Here is a 17079-nt window from a genome sequence, read left to right on the forward strand (position 1 = left end):
TTTCTTGTTTTCAATTTTTTGCGGGTGGATTGATGTTTTTTTTATTTGATTGTTTTTCTGTGGGTTATTTTTTGTTTGTTTTGTCTTTTTTTTCCCCCAATACCTTTGACTTGTAACCAATATCAGATTAAATTTAAACAGGATCTAATTTAGTTTCAGAGACTTCAGTTGCAGAAAACTGTTCACAAATTTTCACATGTAATAAATCTCTGTTGAGACAGTCTAGATCTTACCTTGTGACTCAACATGTGGAAAACTGCCAAAAGGAGAAATACCTTAAGCCTATTTTTTGTTAACAAACTGAGACCTGTACCACTTTTCTTCTTCGAGCTTTCAGTTCCTTCAATTGTTAAAAAAAAACATAAAACCCTCAAAACTAGACTAAAAATGCAGTTTCAGAGCTCTAAGTCTGCCTTAGACATGAACATCCTCAATGACACCTTAATAGAATCTCATTTCTACAGAAAATTCATCTTTAACAAAGACCGTGCCGTACAAAGTAGCAAAAAACCACTTTGTAATATTTATCAAACCATTTTCACCATCAAAAGTGCATTGTTACATGCATGATAGATTTTAGAAATTAATTTTTCTTCTCAACAAATATATAAAAAAAGCTCCAACACATTCATGGAGTATTTGTTGTTTTTGTACAGCAGTATAGGATTCATGTCATCTGCCAATTCAACAGCTTACACTGAGAATAAACAAACCAAAAAAAACCTGGCAGTTACAGGCTTTTGACCCAAGAGCATTAACAAAAAGAATTTGATGCAGAATTAAACAAAAGGAAATACATAGGATAATGTATTTTCTCATGGAAATTCACACAAAACACAGCAAGAAATAAATCCATCTTAACCACTGCTTTGACAGGAATAACACTCTTTGTATGCAAACTTATGTTTTATCATTAGAAATAACTGCTTTAAGCTGCTCAATGGTTCTTCCATTTGTTTATTCTTCTTTAAGACGTTTCAAATGAAGAAACTGCTAGCAGAAAAAAAAAATAAATGAGCACAGGGCAGTATGTGTGTATGTCTGCCAGCAATACTGCTTCCACAGCTTGAAGCCTGCTCTGTTTCTGCTGCTCCTCAGTCTCCTGGATGCGAAATGCAAGGAGAGAAACCTTGGAGAAAAGGATGAAAGCAGCGTGAAAACTCCTAGCATCCATCAAATTGGGCCTTGCTCATTACTGCAACTTGGCCAAATCTGTTCACTTTTTCCACAGCGCTGCCTCAAAGTGTGCAAAAAAAAACAAAACAACCATCAACCTACAAAGCCTCCAGCAATGGTGCAAAGCTCCTGCCACCGTGGTCCTGTGCACCAGCTTTTAGGTCCAGCAGTTTTGTTTCCTCCCATTCCCAACCATCCCTTCCTTCACTTGCCCTACTTCTCTCCGAGTTTTCCTTTCTTTGTTGGCCAAACACATCCTCAGCACCTAAATAAAATCCCTTTTCTCTGGTTACTCGTGAAGGGCAGAGACTGTGTTGTGTCCACAGTGATCACTTGCCAATATCCAAGATGTACTTAAAGGCCTTTCTTGCAGAAAACACTGCTGAGATGACGCATGTGCTGAACTGGGGATTTGGTCCTTTCCTCTGCCAAAACAGTACAGTCATCAACCGTTCAAACAACTTTTAGGAGAAAGTATATAAATATATATTTTAAAATTCTTCAACATCAGTTGTCTTGAACCCAGAAAATAAACTACATAAGTACATCAGTTACAGCAAACAAACACACCAGTAAATTTGTATTGAAGTGAAATTCAAAACCTGCAGGAATACTCAAGTAATTTTTTTGCATCTATTTTAAAGGTCCCATTCAATTTCAAGAACTCAAAAATGTCATGAGTGCACGTTGCTAGAACTAAAAAATTCCAGATCATTCGTTTCACAAGTCACTACTTCATTGCTGTGCTACAACTTTACTGTGCAACACAAAATAGAAGTCTTTCTCATCTCATTTGGTTCTAACGAGGCCAATGGATCTATATAGATAGTGGGGTAAAACAAACAACCTACAGAGTTCTGAAGGCCATTTTTCAATTCCTATTTAAAATAAAGCCTGTACAATAGAGCTGTACTGATTGACAGCAAGGCTTTTTGTTTCTCCCCCAGTACACATTTCACAAATTGGCCAAGAACCAATGGAGTTAGAATTAGTTGCTAAGAATTTGACTTCCATTTATCAAGTTGGGTGAGGTTTACAATGCAGCAACTATTGATTCAATTTGCACGTTATTATGGTACCTCAAATGAGCTGGAAATCTGAGCACACATGATTGCAAAAGATTCTCAAAGAGAGTTAAAGTGCTCAGTGGAAATAATCCTCAAATAGTGAAATCCACCCAGAGAGGTAAAGGACTATGGTGGCAAGAACACCAACAAAAAACAAAGGAAGTTAAAATAGTTCCGCTACCAAAGCACAACTCATACACTTAGGCAACACTTCCTTCTATTTTAGAATAATCTCAGTTCAGTTCATTAAGTCAAAAAATAAAACAAAACACCAAAAAAAGCAACCTGGACACACTCTGGATCACTGTTACCATTATCACTGAATTACCATTACTATTACCATTGTCACTGAATTATCCTCATACACAAACATAATATTTCTTCTTTGTATTTGTTTTAAATATGTCACTTTAAAGCACTCAAGTGTCACAGAGACTATTTTATGACAAAATGCAGCACCTTTTGAGATGAAATTTTGTTTGAAATCTTTCAGAGTTCACGACTAGCAGAATTTTTATTTTAAACTGTGGAAAATTCTCTGCCAATTTCTTAGCATTTGGTTTGTTAATAAAAATGGAAAATCAAGGTCAGACAATTGGAAGAACATTGCTTCTATCCACAATTCAGCTTCTGAATTCCGGACCAACTGAGCCAAAAACATGGATTTTTAGTGAAAAACTGTTTATTTTACAAACTAGCTGTGGGCACAAAAGGTACTTTAAAAGTGCTAATTCTTTCAGTTGTTACTGACTTCTGTGAGGAGTTCGTGGTCTTATCTGACACAGCAGTGATCCTTTTTTTCCATAAGTTTCCAGAAGAGCAATCAAACAGCTACATTCCCAATGTCTCAAAAAACGGGCAAAACTTTTCTCTTTACGTTTTCTGATTTCTGCTTTAATCTGTAGCTGTATTTTCTAAAGCTCATGAAAAGCTGGAATTTTCTGTCTTAAAATCACTCAAGAACACTTGAATACTCAAGAAATACCCACTGCCAGTTCCCAGTATCAAAGACTTCTCTCAAATCCCTTAGTGCTACCCTGGGCAAGGCCTCCTCTAGGAAGTCACCAGCAAGGTAGTAACTCAGATCAACTGGGATCAGCCCTACTGTACTTCAGTATCCAAGACAGCCTCTTTCATTCCTCTTCTCTCTGCCTTTGGCCAAGCTAACTGGTTTCGGTTGGAAAACCAACTTGCTGAACAACGTGAAAGCTAAATCAGTTCCTCTCGTTTACCCTACACCTTCTTCTTGGACATAGACTCCAGGTGGAAGCGGATTAATTACCCTTTTTCTTCCCAAAGGAAGAAACAAAGTTTCAGTTTCAGCTGGAATTTCTCTTGTTCCCTAGTTGGTTGCGGAGTCATGCTCTTAGAATTTTAACTCTCCTGTATGTTTTTAAACCTAAATTAACCTATTTTTTTCCCCCCACAACCTCAGTAATTCTAGCAGTATTGACAGTAAAGCAAAATAAAAAGAAAAAACCCTTGTGTAAAAAGAGAAAAAACTTTGCTGTCTCTTACCATGCATAACATGTAGAATCTGATACTTCCATTATTTGAATTAAATAAGAAAAGATATTGAAATGTAAAATCTGCTGTGGGAATGTTTATGAATATTGCTTAAATTACATTACAAAATGAAATTAATGCAAAGCTGCTGCCACCATCTTCCATGCAATTTAATTTATAGTTTGCATAAACAAAGAGTTCTAACACATGCATTTGTTTCCTTTAATTTCTTACCTTGCCCTTCTGGAGTTTCACCAAAGGGATTCACTTCAACCTGAGTGGCATCAATTTTCAAGAAAAGATTATAAAGCTTCTTAATTTGATCTGCTGCCTAAATTTGATCAGGAGATTTACAATTACCACACAGAAAAATAAAAGTTAATGTCTTCAAGGCAAAGGTAAGCCGTTATTGATTATTTTTAATGTATTAAATTGCAAATTGGCTCTAGATAATTATGGCTTTTATTTCTGTTTTAATTATAAATAAAAATACTATCTAAAGTAGCTATAAAGTAGCATTATGATGCTGCATAACATTTACTAAATGTGCATTTAAAGACTCCATGAACAAGATTTCCTACAAAATAAACAGCGTGATTAGTATGAACAACTTTAATTTCAAAAGCGCCTAACAGTTTGTAATGACACATTCCCCAGTGCGCCGAGATCTAAATTGCATGCACGTTAATCAGTCTGAATTCAGAAACCATAAAACAGTACATGCATATAAGTGACTTTAGAAAAAATATACATTTCTCCTTCCCACATCACTCTCAAATGTTTTCTTCAAGAAATTATGTGAGAAGTATGCTTGTTTATTCCCTAAAAGATATGCTTGCTTGTTCTTTATTGCTCCTCACCACCTCTCTGCAACTAGTTCTGTGGCCAAAGTATTGCCACTGTCTACTAACTACCAAGCCATTTGTTCATGATATTCTTCCATTAAAAGAACAGCTTAGTCTTCAACAACAGCAACACAAACTTGCATTAAAAAAAACTCCCTTTGGTTCATTACACAGTGACAAGCTATTAGCTGAAATGAGTCTGCAGATGAAGAAGTACGCTAATAAAGAACTCTTCAAATTTGTTCCTTCATTACTGATAATTTAACTGAAGAATATAAACCAAAAATATTTGGGACTTCTCATAATAAACAAATGAGAAGTCAGTTTTCTCCCAGAACTTCACGCACAAGAGAAAACATTGTAATCAGAAAGACTAAACTCCAGTGCTGCCATACATCAGGAAGAACATGATCAGTAGGTTGAGGGATAACCCTGTCCCCCTCTACTCAGTGATGACAAGGCTGCACTTTGAGCACTATGTCCAGTGTTGGAGTCCACACTCCCTGGTCAAAAAAAATCAGTAGAGGGCTTCCAAAATTGTTCTAGGTCTAAAATACACGACCTAGAATGACAGGCTGAGGACCAGGGCTTGCATACTCTCGTGATGGTGATGCTGAGGGTCATTGTAATAGCAACCTATAACTGCTATGAAGAGCAGTTACAAAGATGATGGAACTGGGCTCTTTTTACTAGGGGCAGACAATACAAAAAAAGGCACAACAGCCAAGCTGTGGCTTGGGAAGGTTCAAACTGAACACTGGGAAAAACAAAACAAAACCAACACTTTTCACTAGAAAGCTTCTACAACACTGGAGAACAGTGACAGTGTGGTCAGGGAACCCTTGTCTTGGAGATTGCCAAGGCTTGGCTAGACAAATTCACAGCTGATGAGATCTCAGGTTTGCCATGACCTCATTTTGAGCTGGACAAGCTGACCTCCAGACATCCCTTCTGACCAACATGTCTAGACTCTTTAAAGTGAGTTATGTTTTGTCCCAGCACATCACTAGAATCACTTAAGTTTTATTAAAGGCTGCTCTACCTTTCAGCACCTCTCTGAATCAGGGAGCTTAATGTCACTTTTTCCCCTCTTTCAATCCTCTTCAAGGCAAAGCATTAAATCTCAACCTTGAAATACTGAATGCATAAGTAAATACTAGGATTCATCTGAATAAAACCTACATCCTTATGATTCAGTGAATTCCTTTGAGGAGTTGATAGCACAAACAAAGAAATGCATGCACTGCAGCATTATTTAAATGTATTGTTGAGAAGTCCATGTATAGTTGTTAATTATTAAGTACTAGAACTCTTCAAGGGTTGAAAGGTTCTACAAAATCATTCCTCCTCATTAAATATACAGCCAACTCTTCAAATGTGTGTTAATCAACTTAATGGTTATGCATTTGTTAATTGCACAGTTGGGATAGAAAATAATTAAAACTGCTGAATTAAAAATAAAAGAGTTCTACAAAAATTACAGTTTGATACTATGGAAAAAAAAATCAGGGAAAAGCAGCTTAATATTGTATCTGTCCTTCAGTTATCAACATTAAACTAAGCAAGCGTTTTCTTCTCTGCAAAATGATTCATAAAGGCAAAATGTCTCGAGTAATCTCAATTCTATGTGGAATTCCAATAAATATAAGAGATACTGAAAATATAACAAGCTGGTAGCCTTTCAGCTTAATTTTGAGTTCAAGTAATAAAAAAAGGTTTCAATTACACAAAAAGATACCCTTCTACTTTTCCTCATGTTAAGGGCCAGATCTTCCAAAAAAGAAGTACCCATGTTATTCACCGAGCTCTAATGGCATTCCAGTGGAATCAAAAGAATTTCACACGGCGTAACAGCTTGTCATCAATTGCTTCAAAGACCAAGGATTTACAGTTTGGAACAACAAGAACCTCATTAAAATTGCTAAATCCTGATGACAAGTATGGGTGCAATATAGAATCTAAAATGTCAGAATGGTCTTGATCTAATAGAAACTTAGCCTCTCGTGTCCATTTGGAAATCATTTACCATATAGCTTAGCTAAAATATCTTCAGTAAAAACTGAGGAAGCAGAGTCAAGTCACCTGCTGTTGTAAAGGTCCTTGGAATCCCAAATTTTTTGCCATCTGCAATGCCTGATGATCTTGTACGCCTTCGAAAATATCTATTTCCTCCTGTAACAATGATATGCATAAATATAACTAAAAATTAAATCGGAATGGAGATTTATAACTTCAAAAGGAAAACAGTTAGTATATATTTGCAAATTAGTAATTAAAATTTGGCTGTTTGCCAAAGTTTCTCTGAGACTGAGGCTACAGCAGCTGCCTATAGGGTATGTTATAATTACCACACTATCTATGAAACAGTCCTTCCAAAAAAATATGTAAATCTTCAGGGTGGCATGCTGACAAGACAATGTGACACCAGTTTTCACTTTTAATTACTGTACAGATGGCGTTGACGAATATTTAGTCTGTTAATTTTTATGACATCTTCTGGAATATTTTCAAAGCAATGGTGTCACTGCCCAGTAACACTGTAAAGTTTATATAATTTTAAAATGTATGTTAAATATTTTTATAGTTTTTTTGCATAATTATACTTGTTTGTATCAATTATTTTCCCAGATGAGTAGCTTCAGTACTCATTATTGTGCCTCAGTAATATAAAAAATATACTTAAATGTAATCAATGTTAAGAAAGCAATTACAGCAGTTGTATTGCAAATGCAAAAGTCATCCAGGTAGTAAGAAATAATTAACAACTATGTCAATTAGAAAAAAACACAGAAAAATAATCACATTGCCAATGACCCACTCGCAAAAGAACTGTGTACCTTCCTGAAAGCAAAGCACCAGCTCACTCATAAAACATTTCATATGTTAAGGTCAATGTATCATGTAACAGCCAAATTTACGCTCTTTCTAATCAAGTTGCGGACACAAACACTGACAAAAATCAAGTGTTATGCACACTTCATCATTTACTAGATGATAGGTTCAGCCCTTTATTTAGTGAAATGCAATTTTTATGGTTCTTGCCATCTTCTTTCCATACATGGAAGTGGCATAAATGGAGAAAAAAGGAGAAAATTAAGATATATTATTTTAGATAACGGATAAGGAAAATGCTGGATCTAAAATATTATTTCAATACCTTAAAGATAAGTTCCGGGCTAGTAACTGCAACTTCTTCTATGTCAACACCGCCCCGTGGACTACCAACCATTACAGGTCCATTGCAGGCTCTGTCCATCAAGATTGCAAAGTATGTTTCCCTTGAAATATTCAGTGCTTCTGCAACCATCACCTAAAAATCAATACAGGGGAGAAGAAAACAGCAAAAGCTCTGTGTGGTCCATTGAGCTGGTGCCACCTGATCTGAACACATTTTTATTTCCTTGATGTATCAATGCAGTGAGCGCTCTAAAATCTTTTGCATATTGACTTTCTGACGCATCTATAAAAGCTATTTCAGAAACTAAGTAGTTTTACAGTTTGGAGAAGGTCTCAAAAAATTCTGTGTTTTGATGGAAGATGACCAAATTCCTCCAAATGTTCCTCATCTTAAAAAACATCTGCATATAATCATTAGCAATTGTTCTTACAATCATAGCATGTGCCACAGTCTCAAGTGCAAAGACTGAGGCTCTGCTCTACTGTTTTGCTTTTCAATCTGGAAGTTAAGCAGTCACCTTTGCACTTCAATTCTCACCACAGATTCTCCTTCTGACAATAATTCTCCTTAGTAGAGCTACTATTTTGTATCTTTCAATGGAAGCAGCAGAAATCATGAAAAACATTACTTTTTCTAGATTATATTAAAGTAAATGGCAGTGTCTTTCTAACACAGTCTGTTTATCAAGTGACAGTTTTGAAAAATGACCGTAGACAAAGATCATCACTCTGAATGAATCATAAGGTGAAATTCATTCTGTAAGTCAGTGGTTCAAAATCCTGAAGAACAAGAGGAATCCACACACCTGCAGTCTTAAAACTGTCTACCCAGCAAGATGTGTTCCATCAAGGAAATATTTCTGGGGTTTTAATAGTTCAAGGACTATAAACAAGAAAGATGCACTGTACTTTCACCCAACTTGCTTTTTTGACATTCTACTCCTGAGTACATAAGAAAGAATGTACTTACCTTCTGCCAGGTTGTACATCTTACCAGAACAGGAAAAAAAAAGTAAGAGATAAGGAATTAAATGAAGTCCTCTGTGGTCAGAGTGGAAGGAAAGATGCTATTTCTTTATTCTTTTGACTTGGAAAAAAATATTTTTTACAGTAATTTTGCTTCCTTCTACTTTCACCTTGCTTTATTTATATAACATAGGGTAACGTAAAGCAATAGTTCAAACTACCAACTGTTCAAAAGTAGACTAAAAAAAAACTAGGAGAAAGGCGACAACTAAGAATACAGAAAACCACGATACAGTACTTCTTACAAGCATCTGCCCATTTAAGGCTTCCATAAAGGGATGCTAGAAGCCCACTTCAGATACATAGCTCAGCTACTTGCTGCTATTTATCAAACTAGAAGCAAAAAAAAATCTGTATTTGTCACAATCAGACCTTTTACCTGCATGTGTAGTTTTACCTTCATACATATCCTGTATCAGTGCGTCTGAAAAATGTGAGTCAGTTGCTTTAGACACAAGTCAAACCAAACCACGTGATCCTACTGGAGCTTCTTGGAGTAGTTCAGTTTCCAGAGTGCTCAGGATCTGGGTCAAGCTCAGGACAGAAATCAGCACGAGCCTTAAGGACTACATTTTCATCACAGCAGGTGGAATTCACATTATTAAATCCGTTATCTGCTGCTTCAGAGCCAAACGATTGTCCTCCCCATTGCTAATTAACAGTGCCAACATCACCAAATACTTCTCTCTTACCACACCAAATTACAGCTAGTCTGCCTACTCTGTAGCAGCCAATACAAATTGTTGTCAGATTGTGCAACGTGTCATTTCTCCCAGCAAAAAGTTACTTTCCTTCACCATCCTTCCCGTCTGATGCAGAGTAAAAGCAGGTAAGCTGGCATTCAGGGTCTATAAACACTATTTGTTAAAGTCTACCCATTATTCACATGACAAAACTAAAGCAAACACGTTGATGAACATTCAAGAGCGGTGCAATTGAATCTACAAACTGTTAACGTGTCTAATGTTTTGACTGTTCTGCTTATGACAAAGAAAGTGAAGTACTGTTAGCTAGTTTACCACATCTTGTTTATATTTTAGAACTGCCTTAGGGAAAAATACTTTTTCCCCAAAACTTCCTGATAACTTCAAGTTTTCCTTCCTAAAAACAAAACATTACCAGAAAATATAAGTCACATCTAATTTCGTGAGTGTAACTGTAACGGCTCTTTTATACTGAATCAAATATTCAAAACGTTAATTCTGTTATTGCTTGGGGAGAAAACACAGGTAGCAAATTCTCAGGTTGTCACGATAAGAAAAGAGTGGCTTCTCAGATAAGCAGGCTCTCCAAATTCCAAGCTGCCACAGGAGGATTTTATGTAAACTTACAAAACAGCTTCCAAGTTATGAAGTTACTGAGGAGACTGCTATTTATTTAGGGAACATCAATCTAAAAAAGTGCAAACACACTTTAAATTCTGTAGTAGTTGCACAGGCTGAGAAAGCAAGCTGGAAACTCTATTTTCAGTTCCATATTACTCTAATTGTACCAAAAGAAAAACTTTTCCCTTACTAACACATCTAAGTCATGTGACTTCCACTCCCTGACTTGACACTAGCTCATTGCTTGCTTTGCAGAAAGTAACGTGTGACAAACATATGAATTAGGCTAGGACTTCCAAAATTCAACTGTATCATTAGTATATAATTTTTGACATTATATCTGCTTCTCCTTGTGAAAAGCATGGCACCAGTAGAAAGTAGACTTGCTACCAAGTCTACTTTCCTGTACCACTGAAATGGAGTAGCACAGACTTCAAATGAGGCTTCATATATGCTGACTCAATAGCTATTCTATACACTGTAAATTGGCATCTTGATATAAATCCTGTCCTGGAAATAATAATAATAATCAGATCTTTCTTTCATTTCTATCAATTTCAAAGAAAAACTGGAAGTTTCTTTTTTAGAACTGAACATGCAATTGAATGAACAGACTTGCACTCAGACAAAAGAGAGAAATATCCTGTATTGATTTTTTTTTAAGTAGTTTAACCATGGGAAAGTGATAGAATCAAATAATTTATAAAGAAAAGCTGCTTTTACAATACAACATTTCCAAAGCAAACTGTCTTCATATGGGAAATATATATATATATATCCTTTTTTATATCCTTAGTTTTATCACAATCTCTAACAGACATACCTTAATACTGTTCCTTCTGTTTAATATCTAGTATTTCTTTTAATAATGCCTTATCAGGAGCGATGGTAATTTGCTGTCTGTGCTCCCCAAGAGAAGAATCACCTGAGCACTTTCCTGCAGCCCTCATTAGACAGCAGCTTTCTAGACAAGTGTTCCCCTTCTATATTAATACCAAGCTGTTCACAATATATTTACAAGTGAACTGCAGTTCCTTTCAGCTCATGCCAAACTATATTCTGGCATCAGATACAGTGTGGGTCTAAACTACGCATCTGTCTGAAGAACTTTGCTCAGGTAAATGAAACAAGACAAAATATATATACTAGATATGTAATTGCTAGGATTTTCTGACTTTCATCAAGCTAGAAGTGAGTCTTGTTGAAGGGCTATCTACGCTTCTGTTATTTAGACCAACATGTAATGACACATTTATTCCCAAAGTTTGTGGTGAATGAATTAAAGATCATTATACTGCAAATTACCAGGTATATATTACTTCCCTTAGCAGAAAGTCAGTGAGCACATAGAACTATGTCATACAGAGTTATGCCAGCACTGAGTACACATCTGATGAAGGATGAAGATATGAGAAAGGATTCTGCTCATTACAGGTAGCAAAAATGAAATTATTTTTCCACTACTAGGTATACTAAAATTGATAGACTAAACATGTGCACACAAAGTAGGTAATCTGTTTTTTTTCCTTTCATCAACTGGAGGTAATCAACGTGACATTGGCAAAGGAATGGAAAAAAAATCTATGACATATACCCCAGTATGTTAATACACACTGCAGATAAACAGTTCTCAATTTTTAAGAGCTAAAAACCTTACCTTTTTCACTCTCACACCATCCTTTGGAGTTTGCTTTGTTGACAGATTGTACCCAATCATCTGTTTAGCAAGCTGTTCAACAGTCTTAGGGCTACAAACAAAGAAAAAAGGGTAGCTTATTGACACCCACACAGCTATTATAAACAGCTTGGATATTACTAGAGAAGCAATGTATGCACACTTTTTGAGTTTTCAAGTCTTACTCTTTAGTTAGATGGACTCCTCCTTTCAATCCACTGTTGAAAGTACCTTTTCCTCTCCCTCCAGCCAGAATCTGTGCCTTCAGAACAATTTCCTTTGCCTCTGTAAAAGAAAAACACAATGCTCTTCTACCGTGTGCCATTTACTGAGCTTGTTAGCTTAAGTTTAAAAAGCATTTCCAGGTTAGATTGTTTTTTTTTAAAAAAAAAAAAAAAGAAGTTCAAACAATAAGAGAAAATTAAATTCACCATTTTTAAAGCAACCTTGCAAAAAAGAAAAACAAATCAGATGTTGAAGAATAAATAGATGGTGACTATTAGCTGGATAAATATATCATTATTAAGATTAAAACCATACTTTTAATACTACGTGACCAGCACAACAAGCTGTATCACTCGTATACAGTATGACAGCTTACACTCTGGCATGGCTTTTTAAAGGATGTATCAAGCCATATTTTGTATTGAATGCAGAACAAAAATGCTCATCAAGGATAATAATTTCCAGTCCTTTCTCTGAGTACATGTAGGGAAGGCTATGGATGTGATCATAAAAGAAGAAATCTTCATCCCCAAAGGACAGGTAAATGTAGAGCATGGGCACTAGTTGTGAAAACATGTTTTCCTGTTCATGAGGCAAGACAGCATTTCAATCTGTGGTAATGTGAGTATAACAGTGACAAGAAACTGCAGGGAGACACAGAGACAAAATTAACTGCAATAAGATCCACATTCCAAACGAAATGGATCCTCACATCCTTCTGAGTAAACGGGTGGAAGGGGGAGAAGAAAACAACCAACCAAAACCCAGCCGAACTGCAAAATACTTCTTGAACCGTAAGTGTCAGCTAAGTGGCTATAGGATGCTTATCAATCATGAATACCATCACTTCTCTCAGGGGCCAAAATGCTACCAGGAATTTTGCAAAATGTGAGATCCTAATACGAACACATCATTAAATGGTGCCTACAAAAGGCTAACATTTTTGTTTTGTGACTGACACGATTCCCTCTGAATTCTGGGGAGATCTCTGACTGCAGTGATGCTCGAATGAGGTCACACCTTGAATCAAACTGGTTGATAAAACTACACAAGATAACATGATAATTTCACATTAAATTGACAGACTTGCTGCTTAAATGGCACAGAGAGTACAGATACTTATAGTCAAACAAACACAGGCTTCCTAGGCTTGTATTGCATACAAATACCTTACAGGTGATTGAATACAAATTTGGAGGTGCAGTCTTTTTTGGTGAAGACCAGTTCTTACGCAGCATCATTTCAAAGTTCCAGTAACATAAATTTCAGTGAACAGAAAGCAAATTGGATCTTACGACAGAATAAATATTACAAAATAAATATTCTGTTTTCTGCATTAAGGCAAAAACGTATTTTTAACGTAGCTATTGGAGGCATTGTATCAAGAGTGACTGATTTCCAAGCTTCTCAAGCCCAAATTCTTCCACGTATTTATCCGTTCAGTAACACCTGACATACATCACTCTGAACCTTAAAAGCCTCCTTGAAAATACTTCATGCATTTGAATATATGTTCTCAGCTCCCTATTACTCATGCCACTCCAAGGCAGATAACAAGGAAATTTAAATGCAACAAAAAGTTTTATATCAAGCATTTTCTAAGCACACAAATTATTAAGATGAATTAAAACTATAAATCACTTCCCAAGCTAGAGAATTATGCCCTAATGGTACAGTAGCTGCTGTGATAAAGAATCTGATATAGATGCTGCAAGCATTTAATTAGATCAGTTTAGGTGCCGACCACACCAGCAGGGTGGGTTTGGGACATCAGTGAGATGTGATGTCAGTTAGGGGAGTGTTGATTACCCCCCATGCACAGATTCTAGGCCAGCAGCTCCTTTTTATTCCTAACGGCATGCTACGGAGTGCTGATTATCTTCATTTGGCTACAACAAATGAAGACAGAGAAAGGAATTAACGTCTACGATTTTAGAATCCACTAGAGGACTATCAAGGCAATGCAATGACTTCAGAAAAACAACTATCAAAACCATAAATAAGCACACTAGAAAGTAAGCATAACCACGTAAAGATTAGACCTGAGGAACTAATCAATGTGGGAGCTCGGCAGAGCACAGTACGGCAGGTTCTGCTTGCCCTGGGGAAACCAACAGGAAGCAATTTAATTCAATAGTTATTTGCCCAAGCTCTGTAAAATGAAGTAAACCAGCCAGATCTTATTCTACAGTAACTAGGCTTGATCATTCAGTACTTACCAAGCTGATTCACTACTTAACAACACCATTTTATTTAAAGAGCTGATTTCCTGAAACGTTCACATAAAGTTGCCTGAATGCCATCTTCTGCCTGAGTTCCCAAATTGCTACGAAAGTCTACCCCAAAAGACAAATGTGGTTTTAGCTGGAATATATAAAGCAATTAATTCACCTTTACCTTCATTTGTAGGCACTAGCAAAAACAAACAAAAACTAAAAAGGAGTATATAAAGTCAGTATTAAATGTATTAAAAACAAAAAGCTGTAATTAATTTCAATTAGCAGCCTTCCAAACTGCTGTAGGAAGGTCGCAAAGATGTTTTAGGGTGGGTTGTGATATTAAATACTGCATTTGAAGAGAACCTAGCAGAAACAACATGTCTTTACACCCCCGTAAAGCACAGCCCAACATTTTCAACCGCATTGCATTTGGTAATTAAGGCTCCAATGAACTTCTGTTTATGTCCATTGACCGATAAGACTCCGGAAAATTAAAAAGCAAGCAAACAAAACAAAACAGAAAAAACCCACACAGGCTGTTTCTTAAGTGCACACAGATCTGTTGACACAGATTTAAAATTTTCTTTAACCTTAAAAATAATGATAATAAAGACTTGAGTGTCACTAGTTCAGCAGCAAAACAGTTGCAAACTTCTCTGTGCGGACTAATGACACATTTCTGGTAACAGTATGTGTTCTTAACTAATTTTAACTTGAATGCATTATTATCTCAGACTTGACAGTTTATTTATTGAATCATATACACATATGCATACACGTTTTACATTACCCTGCAGAAAAAATTATACATACATAAATATGCACATATATGTATATATTTTAGAAAGAGCAAAATACAGCTCATGCCTAGGCCAGATGCTACTAACTAAGACAGATCTGTAGTCCCCCAAAGTTTAAAATATCTCAGCTGCAATTGGGTCTAACTGTTCATTTCCAACAAGTTAAACCTAAGTATAGAGGAAAAAGCCTTACGTACTTCTATTTTAACTAAATTCCACTGTTTCAAGAGAGCAGAATACAAAACTCTAAGGCACAAGCATCCTCCACATTGCATTCAGCAATACATCCCCTTTCCCTGCAGTCAGCGCAATGCATACCAATGGCAGTGCTACTCCTTGCAATTGCAATGGGCTCAGCTCTATAATGAAAGCCTATTTAGAATCAATAAAATCAGTCCTGCTTTTGGGAGCTATGATTACTCTGGTCCACTGGTAATGCTTGCAGCAAAAATGAACAGCTTGTTCTCAGCCCACTGCTGTGTATATTTAACTACTGAATTCTTGATCGTGAAACAATATACTGAGAACCACAGTTCTGCTTGTTATATGGTATGTTAATTTATTACCTGTGAACAACTTTCCATTATTATTGATACGACTGCGTGATTGCAAATTAGCCGTGTTAACAATCACATTAAAGTGTGCTGTAGCTCACCAAAAATAAACCGCTGTAAAGAACAGGGAACGTCAGCCTGCACAGCACTAGGCCTCACTCCCGCCTGTTGAACAACAGCAATCTGTACCCCAGAGCACTGTGGCAGGGCAGCACACACCACAGTGAGAGCTTGGGGCTGAGCAGGAGGTGGCCTCACGCGGCATCCTAATGACATCTCTGTCTCACCATGCAACCTTCCGCAGCTCAGCTTCTGTGTCTGCAGGGGTTCTGTGAAAATTAATTAGCGCTGGCACCTCTTGAAAATGCAGAGCCAGATTCAGTGTTACATTTCTGTATTTTTGCCCCAGTGCGAGGCAACTGATGACAGGAAAAGGGCCCAACTCAGGCATTTCTCCTGTTATGAGGTTAGGACACACTGCAGAAGACACGGAAGTAACCCATGGGAACAGCGTGATGAAGACACATTGAGGACAGGCCCAATTCACATCTTGCAAAAGCAGCGTCTGCTCATTCACCCAAATGGGACCGTAAAGACTAAGCCCACTCTGCTTTGTGATTTTTGTAAGCCCTTCCTGCTTCAGCTTCCTCATCACTGCTGACACAAAGGTGTCCTTTAAGGTTTCTGGATAACCTCCCAGTCTCTCTCAAACGGCGTCTCTGCATTTTATAGCTTGTAAGGGGAACTCTGAGACGTGGAAGGCAGAGACAAACCCAACTCCCAAACTTGACCGTACCTGATTCAATAGGAAAAACCTTCCTCAGTAAGGAAACCACTTTTCTGGGTTTCACCTGTCCTCTTCTATTGTTTTTTTTTTTTTTTTCTTTCTTGTTTTAACGCTACTGCAGAAGTTTCTAGCTTTCTTTTAGGAAAGATCAGCAATTTCCTTATACTGTTCAGACGGGATCCTGGCAGGCTCTTATGATTCTTTAACATTATTGTCCAGAGACACTCCTGTGTACTTGCTTCAGCACAAGAAGGAAGGGAGAAGCATAAAAGCAATAAAGATGGATAATAAGCATAATACAACAATAGTAAAAAATAGTAGCAAAGCATAATCCCCAAACTGAACACTGCATCTTAACGCTGCTCTATGAACTTTCTGTATTGGGGCCTCTTTATGTGGACTTGCCCCAAAATTTGGGGCAACTTTTCCCAGAGAGCAGTCATTGCCACCACTCCTGCTGCTCCCAGATTCTGAGAGCTCCAGGGATGCCTAAGATGGTTCCCAGTCTCTGCCAAACATGCAGAGTGAGATGGGGAATGGGAGCTGACCACATGAAGATTCCTCCCACATCTACCAAACTATTGATTTCCTAAACACCTTTAGAATGAAGTTGAAAAGTACATTTGTGTTTCTTCATCCCTCTTCTGATTTTAAACTCCTTTCCTCTGTTATTCCCATTCTTCTGCTCTGTAAAGCC

At 36.9% G+C, this 17079-nt stretch overlaps 1 protein-coding gene across 1 annotated transcript in view; it reads right to left on the reverse strand.

Annotated features, from left to right (window-relative positions):
• The window catches only part of SUCLG2 (succinate-CoA ligase GDP-forming beta subunit), a 105377-nt gene that overhangs the window by 44304 nt on the left and 43994 nt on the right, over positions 1 to 17079 (reverse strand). Inside the window, exons 3-7 of the mRNA XM_021409364.1 lie at positions 11983 to 12082; positions 11780 to 11870; positions 7752 to 7904; positions 6677 to 6766; positions 3984 to 4080 (exon numbers count right to left, since the gene is read on the reverse strand). Of these exons, the coding sequence (XP_021265039.1) occupies positions 3984 to 4080; positions 6677 to 6766; positions 7752 to 7904; positions 11780 to 11870; positions 11983 to 12082 (531 nt within the window). The remainder of the gene's footprint in view (positions 1 to 3983; positions 4081 to 6676; positions 6767 to 7751; positions 7905 to 11779; positions 11871 to 11982; positions 12083 to 17079) is intronic.

This window comes from Numida meleagris, chromosome 11 (genome assembly GCF_002078875.1).
Source record: "Numida meleagris isolate 19003 breed g44 Domestic line chromosome 11, NumMel1.0, whole genome shotgun sequence".
Lineage (NCBI taxonomy): Eukaryota > Metazoa > Chordata > Aves > Galliformes > Numididae > Numida > Numida meleagris.